This window comes from Dermochelys coriacea, chromosome 1 (assembly GCF_009764565.3).
Source record: "Dermochelys coriacea isolate rDerCor1 chromosome 1, rDerCor1.pri.v4, whole genome shotgun sequence".
In the NCBI taxonomy this organism is placed as follows: Eukaryota; Metazoa; Chordata; order Testudines; family Dermochelyidae; genus Dermochelys; species Dermochelys coriacea.
Window position 1 is genome coordinate 98,267,218 of NC_050068.2, and position 21,996 is coordinate 98,289,213.

The window sequence follows — 21,996 nt, forward strand, 5'->3', positions numbered from 1 at the left end:
GAGTATTGGAGTTCAAATGAGTGGGATGTTTAGATCTGAATATCAAAGTTAATAGGTTATAATTCTTGTGGGAAAAGAGTACAAAATTTGCTGAGATACATCATGCAAAATCACCTTTTGGGGAGGTTAGGACACCTCTGTTTTAGTTTACAAAAAAACAACAAAACCCTAAAATCTGTGTGAAAAGACAGTCTTACATTTTAGAAAGGATTGAGTTTTTTTATTTTTGACAAATGTACATCACCTAAACTACATACACACCTTATCCTCTTTCCAAGTAAATAATTTGATTAAATGGCTTATCAAATGGTGGTTGTGTATAAAAGTGAAACATTTCATATGAGTAGAACTAATACCTTGCTTCTGAGACTTCTTCCAAGGAAAGCATAGTAATACATACAATATCTTTTTGCAATAGGCTAGACAAATGGCAGCTGTCCTTCTACGACGTCTGTTGTCCTCTGCGTTTGAGGAAATCTATCCAGCTCTTTCATCAGATGTTCAAACTGCCATCAAAAGTGAACTGCTGTTGATTATTCAGATGGAAACACAGTCTAGTATGAGGAAAAAAATCTGTGACATTGTTGCTGAGCTGGCCAGGAATTTAATAGGTATATTATGTATATGCAGTGGTCACTACCTATATGTACATACCTATATGTAAATATCTGCATTGTATTTTGCTTCCTAATCTCAAGAAGAATTTCAAAGAACAGTAGCTAACTTTTTTTAAAAGAAAGCAAGTCTAGACAGAAGTGCAAGTAAAATGGTTAAATATAAAATATTGCAGCTTTAAAACCAAACTTAATGATCTGAGTTTGTACTATGTTGATCTTTGTTATCTATAGGGTCCTACCAAGTTCACGGCCATGAAAAACGTGTCATGGAATGTGAAATAAGCCCTCCCCCATGAAACCTATGTATTTGTTTGGAGAGGTGGGAGAGGAGTGTTCACTGGGCACCAGCTAATAGTCCCTGGGGTGGGAAGAGACAGGACTTGCTCTTCCCCTGAACAGCTACTCTTGGGGAGTGGGGGAGATCAGATTGACCTCCAGCTACCTTGCTTCAGGAAGCTCTGGGGCTGCTGCCCAGATGCAGAACTTCTTGCAGCAGAGGGAAATATTCGGAGGTGGGTCTGATCTCACCTCTGAGAGTGGCCGTGCAGGGGAAGAGCAAGTCCTGTCCCTCCCCAGCCCAACTCGGACTAGCAGCTTGGAGCTCCCGGCTGGGGTGGTCGCAGCAGTACGGGCGATTAGACCCAGCTACAGGAAGCTCCCTGGCAGCTGCCTTTAGAGGCCAGCTCTGAAAGTAGCACAGAAGTTAGGATGGCAACCCCCCTATAACAACTTTTTGACACCCCCTCATCCCTTTTTGGGTCGGGACCCGCACAGTTACAGAACTCTGAAATTTCAGATGTAAACATCTGAAAACATGAAATTGACTACTTTTCAAATCCTATGGCTGTGAACTTGACTAGAATGGACCATGAATTTGGTAGGGCCCTAGTTATCCATGTAGAAGGCACAGTTAAGGAAACATAATTGGGATTGGGTAGGATTTCACTTCCTTGACTCTTTCAATAAAGTCTCTGATGCACAACTGTATTAATTCTTGTATATGAATATTTTTTCATAAGAGTAAATGCTGATCTCTGTACCTTAGTGTGTTTGCTTATCAGATACTCATCTCCTTTTGTTTTCCCTTTCTTATATTCCTGGAATAGTTTATGCTGTGGCCTTTATACATATGCAATTTTAATTTTGTTTGGAATTTTATTTGAAAAAAACATGACTTTTAAATGTACTGTTTTTTTTACTCGGTCTGAATATGCACCAGTTTGCTCCTGTTGAAGTGCTGCTCTTATTTCAACTAACTTAACTTTTGCTCACAGTTCTAATAGTTGAATGCCAGAAGAGTATGCAAAGGCTTTGTACAACTGATATCGTAATATATTAACTGCTGTAAGTTGTAGTTGAAACTTAAACCACCCTAAAATTTATTTGCCCTGTAAACCTTTGACTTTTTTTCTAGATGAGGATGGCAATAACCAGTGGCCAGAAGGTCTGAAGTTCTTATTTGATTCTGTCAGTTCTCAGAATGTGGGACTGCGTGAGGCCGCTCTGCATATTTTTTGGTATGCTTCTGGACCGGTGGTGCACTTGGGTTTTTAGCTAAATCAAATGCTTGTAAGAAATGCAAGATAGGAGAAACTGTAATAGTTTACAACTGATTATGCATCCTGTTTATATTCTGGCATATGGCATTTTACTTGAGACCAAGAAAAGAGGGTAGGGTATTTGTTACTGATTTTAAGTATATATTAAATATTCATTTGCAGTCTGTTAAGGTCTTAAACCTATCTAAAATGGGTTAATGCAGGTGTTGTTCGTCATCTTTAGGAACTTTCCTGGGATTTTTGGGAATCAACAACAACACTATTTAGAGGTCATTAAGCGGATGTTGGTTCAATGTATGCAAGATCAGGAGCATCCAACGGTAATACACATGTTCTCCTTTTATAAAATCATAAGAGGGGAGGATGATCCCATAATTAGGGTGCTAGTTTAGGACTCTGGACCTGGGGTTCGGTTCTGGGGTTCTGCCATTTCCTTTCTGACCCTGAGCAAGTCCCAGAGGGGTAACGTTTTCAAAAGTGCCTAAGTCATGTTGGAAGTAAGTCAGATTCACTTACCTTCAGACTTGCTTCTTAAGTGCCTATGTCATTTTAAAATGGAACTTAGCCTACTACGTCACTTACTTGGGTTTTAAAAATTTTACCCTTTGTCTTTCAGTTCCCTATCTGTAAAAATGGTGAATAGTACCACCTCACAGGGATAAAGATGATCAGATAATACAGTAATGAAGGAGAGAGTGTTTGTGGCAAGATTTCTGATGAATGAGTTTATTGAAGTCCTTGGTGAAAAACATCATAAACTTTTCCAAGTGGATATATTTTCAAACTAAAAGTGAATCTAAAATGGCTCTATTGTGGCATATTAGCAGTTAGTTTAAAAACCGTATCAAATATGAAAGCACTCAAATGTCTCTACCATTACAAACTCTAACCTTTGCCTGAAACAGCCTTTCTCCCCCTTCCCTCTAGGTTAGGATGCTGTCTGCAAGGGCTGCAGCTGCATTTGTACTTGCTAATGAGCATAATCTTCCTCTTCTGAAACATTTTGCAGACTTGCTACCTGGAATCTTGCAGGTAAGAACCACGCAGAAGGTGTCTTGTCATGCCACCTATATTTGCTAAGCATAAGCCATTGATTTGTAAACTCCTTAGTGTGGGGCAGGCAAACTTTTTGTCCTGAAGGACACATCGGGTTTCCAAAATTGTATGGAGGGCCAGTTAGGGGAGGCTTTGCCTCTCCAGACAGCCAGGCGTGACCTGGCCCCTGACCCCTATCCAACCCTTCTGCTTCTCTCCCCCGACAGCCCGCCCCCCCGTCCCATCCACCACCTCCTGTCCCCTGACTGCCCTGGACTCCCTGCCGCCCCATCCAACCCCTCCTCTCATTCCTGATGCCCAGGACCCCTGCCCCATCCAACCACCCCTTCTCCCTGCCACCACCCCATCCAACCCTCCCTCTCTTTCCTGACTACCCCCCTGGAACCGCTGCCCCCATTCAACCCCCTTGATCCCCACCCTCTGACCACCCCGCTCTCTATCCACACCCTGCCCCCAACCATCACCCTGAACTCCCCTGCCCTCTATCCAACACCCCGCCCCCTTACCTCGGTGCCTGGAGCATTGGTGGCTGGTGGAGTTACAGCCACGCTGCTGAGAGCACCAGATCAGGCCATGGCTCTGCAGCTGCACTGCCTGGCCGCCCAGAGTGTTGCACCGGTGGCACAGTGAGCTGATGCTGCAGGGGGAGGGGGAACAGCAGGGGAGGGGCTGGGGGCTAGCCTCCTGGGCCAGGAGCTCAGGGGCCAGGCAGGAGGGTTATATGGGCCAGATGTGGTCCTTGGGATGTAGTTTGCCCACCTCTGCCTTAGTGGCATGTGAATTCTTCCACGTTGATCATGTGTGCCAAATCGCTTTCTCTTTCCTAGCCCTTTTTTTGTTTACATAAGGCACGTCTACACATACAGTGCTGCAGCGGCACAGCCACATCGATGCAGCGCATCTAGTGAAGACATTCTATGCTGATAAGAGAGAGTTCTCCCGTTGGCATAATAAAACCACCTCCGCGAGTGGCGGTAGCTACGTTGGCAGGAGAAGCTGCCGACGTAGCACTGTCCACACCAGTGCTTATGTCAGTGTAACTTGCATCGCTTGGCTTTGATTGATTCACACCCTGAGCGACATAAATTATGCTGACATAGCCTGAAATTGTAAACTTTGGCACAGAGACTTTCATTGTTTGCCCACCCTCAAGTACATGTTTGGTGCTTTTGTAACACAAATAATAAATAGGGTCTAAGATAAAACACTTCATCTTTATAACTAAATTTCTATGGAAAATCAGTTTATTTTAATGGTTGATATCTTAAATGTTATGGTAACATTTGAGCAGTAAAAATGAATGAAATCACTTTATAGTAGAGTCTTTGCTGGTGTACATCTTTAAAGACCTATGCTCAATCGTATATTATAAGAAAATGCCAGATTATGAAATTGTAAATAGTAAAGCAGGATGTTAAACATCTGCTAAGGATTAATATTTTTAAATCACCAGGTTCAGATAACTTGAACACTTAGAGTTGGCTGGAGAGATCTCTGGCCCAGGGATCATTTTTAATAAATCTTGGAAATCTAGGAAATTCCAGAAGACAGGAAAAGTACTAATGTTTTCCGTTATTCAAAAAGGGCAGGCACGATAACCGAGGTAGTCATAGGCCCGTTAGCCTAACATCAATCGCAGGCAAAATAATGAAAACTCTGACCTGGTATTCAGTGAACAAAGAAGTAAATGTTGAGAATATAATTAATGCTAATCAACATGAATTTATGGGAAATAGGTTTGTCAAACCTGATTTCACTTTTTGATGAGATTACAAGTTTGGTTAATATATAGACTTTTGTAAGATGTTTTACTTAATATTGTGGAACATCCTGATTTTAAAAAACCCTTAGAACTATGCAACATCAAAGTATACACTAAATGAATTGCTAATGGACCATCTCAAACTAATTGGCAATAGGAATTGTCATCAAATGGGTGTGTTCCTCATGGGATGTTGCAAGAATTGGTTCTAGGCCCAATGCTGTTTGACTTTCATTTATCTGGAAGAAAATATGAATAACATTCGCTGATGGCTCACAGATTGAGTGATAAATGAGGATAAGGCTGTCATACTGAGCAACCTGGATCACTGGGCAAGGTTGTCCAATTTTATACAAAATATTTAATACAGCCAAGTGCAAGGTCATGCATGTAGGAACAAGGAGTGGGAGTATATACTAGAAAGCAGTGACTCTGGAAAAGATTTAGGGGTCATAGCAGAAAAGGAACTGAATATGAGCTTCTAATGCAAGGTTGTGGCAAAAAAGGCTAATGTAATCCTTGGATGTATAAATAGGGGAGTAGTGAGTTGGAGCAGGGAAATTGATACTGGAATACTGTATCCAGTTCTGATGTCCATATTTTTAAGAGGATGTTGAAAAAGTGGAGAGGGTTCAGAAAAGAGCCATAAAAATGACTTGTGAGCTTGGGGGAAAAAAATTTCTTACAGTGATACTTAAGGAGCTCATTCTGTTTAATTTAATAAGCTTGAGAGAGGACTTGATTTGTACAGGAAAAACCTTTGAGAGAAAATACCAGGTATAAAGAGCTCTTTAGCCTAGTGCAGAGAGGCATAACAAGAGCCAATGGCTAAAAGCTGTAACCAGACGCGTTCAAATTAGAAATGTCACTTAACAGTGAAAGAAATTAGCCATTAGAACAAAATATGAAGGGAAATGGTGGATTCTGTCTTTGAAGTCTTAAATCAAGACTGGATGCCTAGAAAATATGCTTTAGCCAAACAGATGCTTTGGGGCTCAGTACAGGATTAACTGGGTAAAATTCAATGGCTTGTGATACACAGGTCAAACCAAATGTTCTTTTGGTCCCTTCTAGCTCTAGAGGATCAGAGTAGAAACTCGCCTATGATTCAAGCTGGCTTATGTTTGTTTTGAAAGGGATAAAGTTGTGCAAGAATTTTGGGAAAAGATAAGTTGGGTAGTTTGAGCTCTACTTGGGCAGGTATTGTGGGGTACAGATGGTTTTATAAAAGGAAGCAGGTAATAGCATGTTCGTTTGGTACAGTGTTTGTAGCAGCCATAGTGAGTTTCATGCCATTCATATTGCATAGTGCAGTTCAGAGTAGATTAAGAACATTAAGGTAACCTTTGTTGCTAGGGTCAGGAGGATGGCTTGTTGCTGGAGGCAGTGGAAGCTATAAACATAGCCTCCTTTACTCTGATAAGCTGAACCTAAATTTTCTGCCAAGATTCCCACCTTCTGCAGCACACTGGAAATTCTGTAGCAGCTTCATTTAAATGAAAAATTGAATGTATTTTAACTGTGGAAATAAATACAGGAGCACCTGTTTGATACTGAAATCAGTTTTTTACTCTCTAGAATTTGTCTGACAAACTTTGTTTTGACAATACATAATTGTTTTAGTAGCGGAGTATGATATAATTTGAGCGTTTGGCAGCTAGAAAGAGGGAATTGTGGGATAATCACCCTGTTCATACTAAAATGTTAAGCAGTAAAATAGTTAATATAGGCACAGATAGGTCTGAAAACTAAATATGGCAAACAGCCTATTTGGATGCATGTGTGCAGTTACCCCTCAGAGCTTCAATTTGAGATCTTCTCAAGATTCAGTTAACGCTATATTAATTGCATGTGGTTCATGATTTCAAGATTTTCTTTGCAACCTTAAGGGATGGCTTACATATTTGTAACTGAAAACTGATTCTAGTCCACAGTTTATGGTAAGGATGGATTCTATGGCTATGGTAAACAGAATATGTAGATCTCTGGTTATAAATAGGAGATGAGAAGTGTTGGGATAATTGTGGGTGACCTTTGGAGGCAGTTGGAAAAGAATTCTGCGGCTGTTGAAGTTCATTCTACTGATTGGTTAGTGGGAAGGATACGAAATGTTACAACCATGATTTAAAGCTTGGCTTTGGACACGAGTGTTGCGTTCTGGTTGACCAGTTAGGCCTTTAAACCAGACTTTTTTCAAGCCTTGATATCTAAAGTTCAGTTTCTTAATTCAGAGATGAGCTACTAAATACAAGAACCCTGACTTTCAAAGGAAACAAAGCACCTGCACCTCCACCTGACTTCAGTGATTTGGGTGCTCAGTACTTCTGAAAACTAACTAGCCTATTTATATTTAATGCAGAATATGAATTTGGGCATGTGACTTTGGATACCCAGGTTTGAAAATATTGACTTTTTGCTGTACAGCGGCTCACACTTGTAGTGGATAGACAAGTAGAACTTAAACACTGAAAAATCCTTGTATACGTTATACAAGTGCCAGGATAGAGCAGGTAGAATGTACTAACTAGTATAAGGATGACATGTCTTGACTAAGCAGTATCTTCCATGATGGAGATTAAACCACTGTGATGCTAATGATATTGAAAAGCAATATTGTATTATAAATTGAAGAACCAAATACAGTTTGTAACTTGTTTGCTTTAAACTATACTTTTGAGATAAAGAACAAAATCTGGTTAATAGTGATACAAATAAATATTTTTTATACCTAAAAGAGGTGACTGCCAAAGGAACAAAAGTGCCCTTTTTAGGCTAAAAAGAGTAAAAGACTTGTTTACCTTAGAAATTCAGATCATATTGCCCTATTTTTCCTGGAAGGCAGCCCTAAATATGACTACGGTATCAAGAGAACACTGTCTAACCAATTAAAAGGCAAGGAAGTTTTAGTTAAACTTTAAATAATTTTTAACATACAACTTCAGACAGTTGCTAGTTAGTAGGATACCTTTACAAAAAATTGAATAAATTTTCCATTCCCATGCCCTTCAGTTGAGGGCTAACAAAGGTCCCATTCTAGTTCCAGCTTCTCCAGCAAAAGCAAGGAAGAATAAACTTGATATGCTTGGTATAGCTAAGGTGGTGGGTTTTTTTAACTTTGACTGCATTTATACAACAGAGAAACAAAATGAGCATGAATTTGTTTTTTTTTCTTTGTGGATTACCTTCAGTTACTAGTTAGTGAGTAAGACGTATGAAGTATTAGACATGCTTTTTGGGAGTTATACCTGTTAAACTGCTAAAATGCAACTTTTACCATTTGAGCACTACTGACTTGCTGTTATGATTTGATTTTATGAAGTTAAGTGTCTGTCTCCCCCCATCACGTTGGCTCTGTTTATATTAACACCAGTGGGAACTAGTCACACACAGAAAAAATAGACCCCATAATCTTTAATGCCAATAAACAGCCTGAATTCATCTCTTCATAATCCAGTATTTTTGTAGCATCAGTAAAAAGCAATATTTTAATTTCATCCTAATTTTTTTTTATAGGCTGTAAATGATTCCTGTTACCAAAATGATGACTCCGTTCTAAAATCCCTTGTAGAGATTGCAGATACTGTTCCGAAATATTTACGTCCACATTTAGAACCAACATTACAACTAAGCCTAAAGGTAAATCTGGAAATTACAAAGAGCAAATTTTCATTTGTTAGACTGGTCTAACCGTTGAGCTTTAATACTTGCAGTTATGCGGAGACACCAACCTCAATAACATGCAGCGTCAACTGGCCCTGGAAGTAATAGTGACGCTATCAGAAACTGCTGCTGCTATGCTGAGAAGACATACCAACATTGTTGCACAAGCTAGTAAGTAAAATACTCCTGTTATCTATTAAATAACTTGCCTCCTTTTTAAAATGTTAAACTAATGTCCTCCGTGTTAACTAGCACAATAACCTCGCTAGACTTTCAATATTGCAAAACAGTTATCAATATCTGCAAGCCCCTAAATCAGTTTCCGAAAACTTTCTAGTGAAGGCCACTTCTTGGCAATTTTGAGCTGTTTTGCCTTCTCACTCATGATTTTGTAAACTCCTCCAGTCTGCAGCTGCATAACACTTCTATAGCAACTAGAGCAAATGCTTATAGGGAAAGTGATATTGGGAAAGCATTTGATGTGTTTTTACTTAACTGTCACTAGATACAGTCCGATCTCTAGCACTATACAAACCCAGCTGTGGACACCCAACTATTAAAGTCCTAAATTAAAAATTTCTGTTTAGGCACCTAAGTGGCCTCATTTTTCCAAGTGCTAAGGGCCCCTGACACCCACTTAATGTTAGTGGGAGCTGTTGTTATGCTGCATCTTTGAAAATAAAGCAGTTTATTCAGACGCTTAAATATGGGGTTAAGTTTCGATCCAAAATACTGATTAAAATGTAGATTGTAAACTCTCCAGGACAGGCACTGTGCCTTTCTAAAGCATGGCACACACTTTTGGACACTAAAAATAATTTTCTCAGCTGGACAACCCAACAACAGAGTACTATTTTATATACATAACTAAATGCATATTGCTCCACCTGTCAGATTCTTTTGTGAGCAGACAGGGCACTGAAATAAGCCAAGCTCTGAGATTTTTTTTTTTTCCTCCTTCTCCCCCCACCCCCACACAGTGATAGTTGAATAGACTTTGGTTCACCATATGCTAAGTCCCCGGAAATTACATAAAGGCAACTTGCTATTTCATTCTCCTGCAAGTTGGAAAAGTGCTGCTTTATGCTCATACTGTTTAAGAAATGTTAATCATCTAGGAAGACAGTAAAAAATTAGGATTGTTTATCTTTACCTGTATATCTAGAAGAACAAAACTGTGGAGATCAAAGACTTCTACATAGCGTGTGCATGAAAAGCAAGCCTTTTATAGAGGTGTTTTTCAGGAGTCCTTTATATTAAATGCTACTGTTCTCAGTAGGCTTACATGTTTTAAACCCAACCTTTAAAGGTGCCCAACCTTTCTTCTAGCTACTGGGTAGTTAGGTGTCAGTCTCCTAGCTCATAGAAATCTTCTTAGACTGTTCCCAAGCTTCTCCAAAGTACTCTCTAACTAAACTTTATATAGGTTCTCTTTAGACCAAGCACATAACTCATAATAGGCTAAACAATCTCCCTAGCAAGTGAGAATAATAATTCATTATTCTATTTATCAGCCAAGTAACTTCAGCAAGAAATTTAAAAATGCAGATACCCAAATCTAGGTCTGTTTTTCCCACTTCCTCTCTACCCCTTGTCATGATTCTGTCCTTTTATTGAAACTGTCCTGTTAGTAACACACTGCAGTTTGTGCTGCTGTCTTGTCTGCCTAAGCAAGGATGAATTATTCGTACGTGGTGTCCTTGCTTCCAGCTCGTGGCGCTAAGTACACAGGATGGCTGTGAGTTATGTCAAGTTCTCTTGTAATTCAGTTGGCTAGGACACTGTCCCATCCTGGTGGATGATGACCTAGCCTTGGTTGTACGCTCCTGCATCATCTCCCCTGTATATAGCTCAGTATAAAGCTATCAGTCTTACGAAACACCAGCTAGTATGGAATGCCACAGCATACTTCCTCAGCAACACAGGCTACTGTGAGCACATGAAACAAGTTTTGTGTTCTATCCTGGCTTCCGTACAATATAAAGTAAAGTTTAAGGTCATGGACATTATCTTCAAGGCATGTGATGACCTGGGCCCAGCCTTTCTTAAAAAAAAAAAAAAAAAAAAAATGGCAAAGCTCCAGGATGAGGACTGTGGCTGAAAACTGCTCCTCAGGCACAATGGAATTTTTTTACCATGAGTGATGATAGTTGTTGCAAGAGAGCTTTCTCAGTTACTGGTCTAAGACTATAACTCCCTAAGGCAGTGGTCCCCGAACTTTTGAGGGTTGTGCCCTCCCTTACCCCATCCCCACCCCGCTGGGGCTTGGTGGGAGAAGGAGGGAGACGCAGCCAGGGATTAAGGAGGCCAAGGCTGGGGCTGCAGCTGGGGGTGAGTCTGGGGCTGGGAGTGGAGCTGGAGCCATGGCCAGAGACTGTAGCGGAACTGCAGTCGACTGCGGTGGGGGCCAACAGCTGGGCCTCCTGCCCTAGCCTTAGTCCTAGCCAGGGAACAGAGCCGAGGCTGGGAGCAGGGCCGGGAGCAAGGGACGTGGCTGTGGGTGTGACTGGAGCAGAGCTGGGGGCAGGGAAGGTGTGGGTGGTGCTCCCTCCCTGCCTCCATTAGACCCCCCTCCCAAAGGTTCCTCTGTACCCCCTAGTTTGATAGCCCTCAGGGCAGAAGTCCCCACAGACCTATACTACCTCTTATTCAAATTGCGAGGCACATTTCTTGTCTTCTCTAATATAAACATATAGCCACATGTACATCGTGTAAAAACAAATAAAAACCCTACCAGATATTACACTGCGTATACAATTATCCTGAGGCAGAACAACAAGTGACAGAAGTTAGTCATGTTGTTTAATGGAAGACACTTGGATACTATGGTGATGAGGGTGTAATTAAAACCTAAGGTTCCATATTTACAGAGTAAACTTTCATTTTTCAAATGCAGGGAAGGGGAAGTTGACAGGTGATGGATTAAATGTCCAAGGTTCTTCATATCTTGAGCTCTTCTGAAAGTTCTAAGGTACTTTCAGTGGGAAAATCCCATTTCTAAAGGGCTTATATCTTTCTTTAAAAAGAAGACAAGGCAGAACAGAAGGACTACACGCTTGCAATCCAAAACGGGTAATCAGGTTGTCAAGATGAAGATTAGGCCTGTGTCCCTCTAAATATGTACAGCCATTGAGAATTACTTACTGGTCTGTTTGCCATATATCAGTTACTAGTGTTTTGGGGTTTTTTAAGTTTTCATTTATGCCAGGTATATTGTCTGTGCACCAAGAGCTCATAATGGAGAGCAGGAAAACTGGGAAATAGTCTTCTGTAGTCAGTCATCAGACTTTATCAGCCAAAATTTGGAGGATTCCTTGTCAAAGCTTCTATAAATTAGTCAAAGCACATCCTAACTCTAATGCCATGTTTGTCAAATATTGCTAAACCTTTCAAATGAATGTTGGCAGCCTTTACTTTATCAAATTGATCTTTGCAAATTTAAAATTTTTCAGAAGAACTGTTGTAATTTATTTTTGGTGATGAAAGGGTATTCCTAATTTCCATTCCATTATTTTTATTGCATGTGAAGCAAAATGTTCTGAACGTCCTCTCCTAAACTCATTTAGAGCTATAGAGTAAACATTACTTTAGTATACTGTAATTTAATTGGGATGACTATCAGGTTTTCATTTTGTGTTTAGTTCCTCAGATGTTAGCAATGATGGTTGATTTAGAAGAAGATGAAGATTGGGCAAATGCAGATGAGCTTGAAGATGATGATTTTGACAGGTATTTGACAAACCAGCTGTCTCAGTTAAAAGAAACCCTATAGCATACAGATGACCTGGGTGTTTGCAAGAAGGGGATGCAGTTTGTTTGCATCCTGCACTCCCACACTCTGCCTGTCCACCACTCTGAGCAGCAGCACACACATTTCTACTTTTCACAGATAGTGGAAGTGAAAATAGAAGCCTTGTGATATAAGATGGCAGCACAAATGGCAGAAAATAATTGAGGTCTAGAATTACATTACTGGTGCCTGAAGGAAAAGGATCAGAAGCATTTTATTCTTGGACAGGAACAATGCTAAAGGGGAGGGTGAGCAGAAGTGGGGGTGGGTGGGTGTGTGTGTGTGTGTGTGTGTGTGTCACTGAATAACAAACTTTGGATTATAAATAAATCTTTCTTTATAACTGAGACTCCAAATATAAGCATTTGTATCTTTCAGATTCAAACTTAAACTTTATTTGCTTGCAGGGATCATTCACATTCAGAGATGGAAAAAGTGTATGAGGAAATACACTTTTCGAATGAACTGTTGGACCTGTTGACTTTTTACCCTAGACTTTGAATTAATCATAAAATTTTTTTTAAACACTAATCTTAGCAATGCAGTTGCTGGTGAGAGTGCATTGGACAGAATGGCATGTGGCCTTGGAGGGAAACTTGTTCTGCCTATGATTAAAGAACATATTATGCAAATGCTCCAGAATCGTAAGTAACTGATGCATTGTTTTAGAGTCTTAGCTTATACAATTATTTTTGTAAAGGCCTGTTCAGCTATGTAGCGGTTCCTGTTATTAATAATCCAAAAGGATAATTAGGTGCATATAAACTATATAGATAGACTTGTAATTTATTCTTTATCCAAAGTGGAATTTCAAAAATTTATCTAAAATATGATGTATGTGTTCTGTTTTCGGTGGTCAAGCATAGAGGAGCTATTTTATTAAAAGTAGTGAAGTAACTCAAACAGCTTCCCTTTAAAACTTCAGACTTTCTCTGGATTTTGTCATAAATGAGGGAAAATGTCTGCCACATTGAAGAATTTTGGTTTAGATAGGACTTGAGTTCTAGAAATACCAGCTGCATATGAGCAGTATGAAATTTCCAACTAATTCAGTAGAACATTGAGAATGAGTTTGACTAGATAAATGTGCTACAGATTGTCACAATTGGTAATTGACACTTCTGGCATCCTCTGCAGACAATATCTAGGATTATGTTGGATACCGACTTCATCTTTTTAGAGACTGTCCCTCCAAGTTAGAGTTCAGGCGTTGTGCTAAGGCATTGTGAGGCAGCGTAAACTCCAGTCCTCTAACTTTACAGAACTCTAGTCTGCAGGAGTCTCAATACTATTTTTTTCACAAGCATTAAAATCACACTGATTTTTTTAAAAAACACATTAAGGTGCAGCGCTCATACATGGATAAGAACAAATCACACACTGAAATACAGTAGTAACCACTATGGTGGACAGGTTGGGTTTTGCCATACTGATCCACCTTATAGTAGTATGGGTCCTCCATACACCCTGGCCAGCCATCTATCTTCTCCTCACCTCCAAGTATCCTAATGTATGTTTGTGCAACAGGATTGCTTGTTGAATCATATTTTGCACATTTGGGTTTATTGCACCCTAGAAGGCATGCTGAATTTGATATGGACAGCCAGGCATATGGGTTGAAGAAGGCAAGTCACAAACCACTAGCAGCCTTCTTGTGCTGTTTAATTTCTGAAATGAAAGTTATTCGTTGTAGAAAACTACTTGGATGCTTTGGAAATTGATTAATCCTTTGATGTTCAATACCTTCAGAACTGGCAGGTACCTAGAGTCTTTATGTAGACCCTTGGAGGTTGGGGGATGCATCTCATAAGAGTTGGAAGCGCTCATTATCACCTGACTTGCCAGTCAGTGTGCCCTGATCCTTCCTTTGAGCAAGGATGCTGCAATCTGGGTTGAGCGATAGTGAGAGGTGAGGCGCATGAGGCGCGTGCTCTGCTGGGAAGGAGAACCTGTTGCAATATTTATTTGGTGAAGTGGCATTTGGTGAAGTAGTATAATAGGAGGGGAGAGCTTTTTACAGGCAGGGAATAGAGGAGAGAGACTGTAAGGTTTTCTGGTTAAAACTTCAAACACAATACCTTATTTAATCAATTGTTAAAGATGAACTAAGAATTTTTTCCTCTTTTTTTTTTTTAGAGGTCATATTCCAGTCTTTTTTTCCCCTCAAACCCTCCTTGCATAAATTAAAGGTTGCAAGTTTTCCCCTCAGGGGGTGGAATGCAAGAATATGAGCCCCAACAGGCTTTAGGTATCTCTACAGGCATCACAAGAATGCGTGCATGCAGGCATGCATTCTAATAGCAGCAAGTTGGAAGGAAGAGGCACAATGCGATCTTAATGAATTAGGAAAAAGCAGTGAACTTGAGCAGCAGCCAAAATAGAAGCACTGTAACTGCTGCTTCCCAGCATCCACTGTCAGAACTGGCACTTTCTAGCCTAGCTGTCGGATGCAAATCAGAATATCTTTCACTTATAATGAAGCAAGATGCAAGTAGGATGCCAATCCGTGGTGGTATATTGGTTAAGTTTGCAAGAGTTTGAAACTTTTATTTTGTGACTGTTTAGGGCAATTCTGTGAGTTGTGGGTTGGTACTACACAATTACTATATTTACATTATCCTTTAGATTTTGACATGACAACATTAGAAATTTGTGTGGGAGGAGGTGGGGATTCTTTCATCTTTAAATTGGAATGTTCAGTTCTCTTACCTACATTTTGTTTTTCGTTTTTTCAAACACTGAAGAAGAGGGGCAAGCACAAGGGTATGGAAATCACTGGTAGCAAAATGGAAAATGTCTTTTCCTGAAACTTTCCTAGTTGACTTATTTAAGTAGGCTATTTCAAGACATTAGCACTAGGAATGAGGCATCAATAGCTTAGAATTTCTGTGTTCAGTTTTGGGCAGAAGGGTTTGTCCCCCATTTCCTTAAACTAGCCAGAAGAAAAGGATGTCTGGGTACATGCAGGGGTGGGGAGGGAGCAGTTCTGACATACATAGATTAAGTATCCAGACCTGTTCTTTTACAATTTTAAAATGAGACCTTCTGTATTCCTGTCTTTCCCTATTTTCCAAAATGGATACCTTATTTTCCATGTAATGTCTTCTTACACAGCTGATTGGAAATACAGGCATGCTGGTTTGATGGCCCTGTCAGCTATTGGAGAAGGTTGTCATCAACAGATGGAGGGAATTCTAAATGAGATAGTTAACTTCGTTTTACTTTTCCTCCAGGATCCTGTAAGTTTAATGCAGTTGATTGATCAAAATTTGTCATTTAGCTTCTGCTTTTATAAACACTTACTATTTGAAGGGAACCTTATTTCAGCATCCAAGAGTGAGATATGCAGCCTGTAATGCAGTTGGACAAATGGCTACAGACTTTGCCCCTGGTTTCCAAAAGAAATTCCATGAGAAGGCAAGTAATAGACAATCCAAGATAAATTTTTGTTCCATTCGGAAACTTGTTTTGAACATAAACTATTCTGTTGTAGGTAATTGCAGCTCTTCTGCAAACCATGGAAGATCAAGGCAACCAGCGTGTTCAGGCTCATGCAGCTGCTGCACTCATTAACTTTACTGAAGATTGTCCGAAATCACTGCTTATTCCATATCTGGATAATCTAGTGAAGCATCTTCATTCCACCATGGTGATTAAATTGCAGGAGGTATAATATGCTTAATGATTTTGGGGTTTCTTTTTTTTATTGCTTTACTAAAGTCTTCTGTCAAGTTTGCAAACCCCATTTATTATCCTACAGTAATTATTTGACTCTTGTAAAACAGCTGATAATAAATTCGCATTCAGTATCAAAAACTGAATGTTGTAAATAGTGATATTTAGACTATAACAATATTTTATCAAAATTATCTGTACAAAAGCCATATTTGGAGACGGGATGCAATTTTCAAATAAAATTTAAGTGGTGGTAAGTTTTAGAGACAGACAATCTTTTGTTTTTGTTTTTGTTTTTTTAATCCCAAAGTTAATACAGAAAGGCACTAAGCTGGTTTTGGAACAAGTTGTGACTTCCATTGCATCAGTTGCAGATACAGCAGAGGAGAAATTTGTTCCCTACTATGACTTATTTATGCCCTCTCTCAAACACATTGTTGAGAATGCTGTACAGAAGGAGCTTAGACTTTTAAGAGGAAAAACTATTGAATGCATCAGCCTAATTGGGCTTGCTGTTGGTAAGGAAAAGGTAAGTCTTTGAGATGCATACTGTTAACTTTTGAGTCAGAGAATCTTTTTTTTTTTTTTAAAGCCTTTCCACATAATAGTGTGTTGCCTTTCCTTCACTGATTGCTCAACCTTCAGGTTTGTTGCTGTCTGTCATACTTCCAAGTTCCTTTAACTGGGGAGGTAAATAAATATTTCAGCTGGCTTCATTTGAATGGTTTTAGTTTTGTGCCTCATGTTGGTCTTTTTATTCTGTATTTCCAAGATTACTACCTTGCAATTTAATCTTTGCTAAATATATGGGGGGGGGGGGTGTACATACTACATGTACATCTAAAAAAAGTTTAGTATTTGTTATATGACAGCAATATGATTCAAATGTATATAGTACCTTTCATTTCAACACTGGCAAATATCTACCAAGAACATTTTAAATTCTCAAAATAAGTCAAAACATTAATTGTTAAAATTAATGAATTTACTATAAGGATAACATGGCATGGAGTATTGCCACCTTCACTTCCGTGCTGTGCACCTGGCTGAGCTAAGCACTTGGAGAGCATGGCTGCAGAGCCTGCCTACAAAGATGGGAAACCCTTCCCAGTGTGGGGGCCCCCTCAGCCAGGGACTATTCTCTTCCCCCCCTTCACCTCCAGCATCCAGACCTCTCCAACACTGGGCTGGCTCATATGCTCACCTGGCAAAGACAGGGTTGCATGTGCAGGGCAGACCGGCCCCACCCAGGGACTGTTCTCCCATGCACCAGCCCCCCACCTAGGAACTGCCTCCCGGCTCAGAGCAACTGCCCTCAGCACCCAGACCCCTCCTCCCCCCAAGGACTGCCTCCCAGCACTCACCCCGCCCTATCCATGGACTGTGCCCCAATATTTAGCCCCCCCATCCAGGGATTGCCACTATTTCCCCCAACCTAGTCTGTCCCCCATGCACTAATTGAGCCTCCTCCCCATGCCCACTGGTCTCCTACCTCAGCTGTGCAGCCCGCCCTGCCCACCTGCAGCTGCAGTTCTAGTGCTGGGGAGCTTGCTCCAATCGGAGTCACTGGACCCACAGTTCTGCGGGGGGCGGAGCGCTGAGCACTCTGGCCTCCTGCTGATGCTGCTGATCCTGATCCTGCTGGGGGGCGGGGCCTGACACTGCTGGACATGATCCTGCTGGCAGAACTGATGCTGGGTCCGATCCTGTGACACCCCTTTTTTGCATGCACACCTCTTCCACCCCCGCTAGCTCTGCATCTGGGGCAAGTACCCCTCCTGCCCCACCCTAGTTACATGCTTGAGGATGTCACATGAGCCACAGCTGTGTACTGATTGGGTCACAGGTTGAGAACCACTGCCTTAGAGCTTGACCATAGCTAAGATTCACATCTTCAGTGGAAGATAACTCTCAGGAGAATATTGCTATCTTATACTGTTTTAGGGATTTTTGCTTTTAAATTAAATTCCTCTAAAAACAATGACCAACTTATGTGCCTCAACTTGAAATAAGCGTTTTGACATAAAACTTCACATGTAGATGTATTTTATTTCTAGTTTATGCAGGATGCATCAGATGTGATGCAGCTGTTGCTGAAGACACAGACAGACTTCAGTGATCTGGAAGATGATGACCCCCAGGTATGTCAGATGCTCACTTGTAACAAATATCTGATGCCTAATATTTAATGTCTTTATCCACTTGCTTTTATTTATAGAAAATTTCTGAAGCATCCCATGCAACATAGAAGTGTGTACCTGCTTTTTAAAAAAATTACCTGTTCAGCTCTTTTTGCCACTGAGAACCATTCTCCTAAGTCTACTGCAATGCATAGGATCTGCATAGTGTAGAGGTGGTTGAAAAGTGAAATTCCTAACAATGAAAGGATTTGAGAACTGAGGAACTTAACTGGACTTAACAAACTGGACTTGCAGTACAGATTCCTCCATGCAGGAAATGGAGGGAAATGGTACATGGAGTGCCAGCATCAGACTTCAGCATATGAGTCTCTCTAATGGATAGTCTCTTTAGCACTGGATCCATTCACTATATTCTTATAGTAAATAGTTACTATTTTAATGTGATTTTACTGTGGAAAATGACTACAAATTAACATTTGTATTTAACTTCTGTATAAAATTGCTCAACCTATGTCATTTGGTTTTTTTCTAACTGAAATTCTAACAGAAAAACCTACCTGAGATCTGAAAACCTAAGTGGTCATTTTTCATATCACTTCTACACCAATAATTGCAGTTTGACCATAGCAGACTAACTTGTTAATGCACGTGGTAGAATAAAAAAATTTAGCTTTATTGTGCTGCATTTTCTCAACAGCACTATTACTAAAAACTTGTCAGGAAGAAAATATCATCTCCCTCTATCTGAGGATATTTGTAATAAACATTTTCATATTTACTGACCTCCCAGGCCAAGATATGTTTCATCGGTGCCTCTACCCAAAAATACTTGAGGCAGTTCAGAATTCTCCATGAGGCTCTGGTCTTAACTTCCTCCCACCCTCGTACCAGATTCTCTGCCTATTGCAGTGCAAGCAGCAGTTCAGCACTGTCTTATCTATTGTAGCCCTAGCTTTAAAGGATGATTTTGAGACGGCAGCTAGCAAAATCTTTTTCCCACCCTATTTTTTTTGGCCATCCTCTGACCTCCTTCATCCATTTATTGCCCCACTCCCTATGGCTGAGCTTGCCAATCGAAGCAAGCAGAGGGGCTCCATTTGTGAAGAGACTCTTGGGAGATACAAGGGGAGCTCTGTCACAGCTGCTTTCAGTCTGTGGACCCTTACTCTACTGGGTAAGTTAGTTGGGTCCCTGGCTTCACTGCCATGCTGTTTAAGACTTTTCTGGATACACTTCTGTTTGGCAATGTCAGATCTTGTTGCACATTGGGACAGATAAATCCAAACTAAAATTTTACTCTTTTTTTTTTTTAAATAGTTTGAGCAAAACTGGTATACCCACACTAGATAAACAGTTGAAGAGGGCAAAAGGGTCCAAAACAGAGTGACAGGTCAAGTTTTTTGGTTTGACCTTATCAGCTGTTTTATAGAGGTCTCTTGGTAGTCATTAAAGAGATTCTCTTCTTGCTTGAATCTGTACTACTAAAAAGAGCCTGCAAGGTAACTCTGATAGCCTAGTTTCAAAGCTGCTAGTTCCAGCAGCAAAGCCTCAATTACTCTTAGGGTCTCGGAGCTCAATTTTATGTCATGCAATTTCCACCTCACTGCTCCTCTTTGCACAGATGGGACTGGTAAAAAGCTTATGTAGAATCATAGGACTGCAAACTCTGCCCACCAGAAATCCTGCCTCGAGCAGTAGGAAAATACAGTAGTTCAAGCCCTCTTTCCTCTGTATTTTAAAAATTAATTTGGTTTCAGGAGAAATTGAGCTCTTTTCACTGCTGCTTTTTCTCTTGGTTGATGCAACTGAGCCTCTGGAGAATTCATTATCACTCACTAAGCACTCCTGGACTAAGGTTACTTTTGCCCCTTCAAAACTTGCAGCAGAGGGAAAATTGTCACTTCAACTCTCTGACCTTCCCTACTTAGGATAGGGGCCCAGTCTCTTGAGGCCTCCTTACTTATCCATAACTAAGACTCACTAGGCAAGCTTCTGCATGTAGTCACAGCCTCTATCACCTCAGAATCTTGCCTTGCTGAGAAGAATAAATTTCAGGGTGGATTAGAGCAGAGCAATATTGGTATTACAGGGACAAGAGGAAGTTAGTCAAGACAGGAGATGGCAGGGAATTTGCACAGATGTTCTAGCAAAGACAAAGGTGTTCAGCTCTTCAAAATATTCCCTAAAAGAAGGCCATGCCAGTTGAAGAGAAGGGTTCCATCATAGCTTGTGTATGCACCTGTGCCCCCATGAAAACTGTGTTCACCTGTCAGGGTTAAAAGATTATTTTGTCTTTCCAGCAGTATATTGAAGGTAAGCTGTTTTGCGGGGGGGTTTTTAGCTCATAGACATTGGGTTAATAAGATGTTATGTTTAAACCCCATCTATTTGATATTCCCTCTGGTTCGTTCTTCCTATGTCATAAAAAAAAAACTACTGTTCAGTGCAAAACTTGATTGATTTCCTTGAGTCATTCTGTACCTGTTTTTTATGGTCTGCTACACTATATTACCTAGTTACATGTTCTGTATTTTGAGATTATTTTTTTCTGGATCTTGTCTCTCCATAAGTGTATCTGAAAATTAGTTCCCTCAAAACACACACACAGTAGATCACTACTCATGTACCTTTTTTGGAGTTGACACTTCAGTAAATTACATAATTTTCTTTGAAAGAAACTTGCTGTTGGAGGGCCCTCAGGGCCAAAGTGGTTCCACTGCATGGGCACTGTCCTGTACTAGAGCCAGCAGGTTGGGAAGTTGAAGATAAAGGATTTCCTAGTCAGTGCTTTGCTTTGAGGGTACAGGTTCATATGTGGTGATGTATAACAGCTATGTCTTTACAGAACCACTTACAAAAAATTGATTTTTTTTTTTGCTTTGAGCTGCATTTTGTGCACTTTGGCAATATATAAATAAAACATAGCAATTGTGTGTGGGCAAGACAAGGTTTAAAAGACGAAGCAGCTTTGTCCTTGAGACAGTCATTGGCCTCCGAGTCAACGGTGTTCATCTTGGGAAGACTTCCCTGGAATCCAACACTAAAAGAGCAACCATACAGCATTTATGCAGCATCCTCCACAGATGCACAGTGGGCTGTCTTGGATGCCCCAAGGATGATGATCTTGGCACAGTGAACCATGAAACACCTGAACCTAGTAAGCTTGGCTCCAGAGGTGGTATGGAAGCCCAAAGTCAGGTAGCTGTTCATGCAGCATGGTGGTGTGGGAGTTCCTGGTAGTGACAGTCTTTCTTCTGTTCTGTCAGATTCAGTGAGCTGATCTCAATCGAGAGTGTGCAGCACTGTCCAGAAGATTTCTGTTGCACAGTTGGTGGCAGGGTGCATCCCAAATATTCCTGAACAGTGTCAAGTGTGGCATTTGCTGTACCTTGGTGATCAGTCTGTTGGTTGCATTCTGATGCTGGTTGTCAGGTGGAGAAATATTGGCTAGGACTGGTAATGCACAAAATTTTTGTTGGCTCCAATGTGCCTGTAACAATTCTCATGTCTGTTAATTTAGTGTGTGCGGAATTTAACCAAACTGGGGCACAAAGTTCTCCAGCTGAATAGCAGAGAGTAAGCCCTAAGTTATGCAGTGTTCGCATACTAGATCTCCAGGTCAACCCTACCAGTTTACATTTCTGCTTCTGATGTTTTGAGGTGTGTGTGTGTGTGTGTGTGTGTGTGTGTGTGTGTGTGTGTGTGTGTGAGAGAGATACACTGGCTTTGGATCACA

General features: G+C 40.5%; 1 protein-coding gene across 3 annotated transcripts in view; it reads left to right on the forward strand.

The window, feature by feature from the left end:
• The window catches only part of IPO5 (importin 5), an 83,730-nt gene that overhangs the window by 14,822 nt on the left and 46,912 nt on the right, over positions 1 to 21,996 (forward strand). For all 3 annotated transcript variants that reach the window (XM_038394970.2, XM_043504701.1, XM_043504700.1), the window contains exons 3-15: positions 419 to 611; positions 2,032 to 2,134; positions 2,400 to 2,496; positions 3,104 to 3,208; positions 8,508 to 8,630; positions 8,705 to 8,825; positions 12,296 to 12,383; positions 12,982 to 13,088; positions 15,559 to 15,683; positions 15,772 to 15,861; positions 15,938 to 16,111; positions 16,430 to 16,648; positions 18,177 to 18,260. In XM_038394970.2, the coding sequence (XP_038250898.1) occupies positions 419 to 611; positions 2,032 to 2,134; positions 2,400 to 2,496; positions 3,104 to 3,208; positions 8,508 to 8,630; positions 8,705 to 8,825; positions 12,296 to 12,383; positions 12,982 to 13,088; positions 15,559 to 15,683; positions 15,772 to 15,861; positions 15,938 to 16,111; positions 16,430 to 16,648; positions 18,177 to 18,260 (1,629 nt within the window). The remainder of the gene's footprint in view (positions 1 to 418; positions 612 to 2,031; positions 2,135 to 2,399; positions 2,497 to 3,103; positions 3,209 to 8,507; positions 8,631 to 8,704; positions 8,826 to 12,295; positions 12,384 to 12,981; positions 13,089 to 15,558; positions 15,684 to 15,771; positions 15,862 to 15,937; positions 16,112 to 16,429; positions 16,649 to 18,176; positions 18,261 to 21,996) is intronic.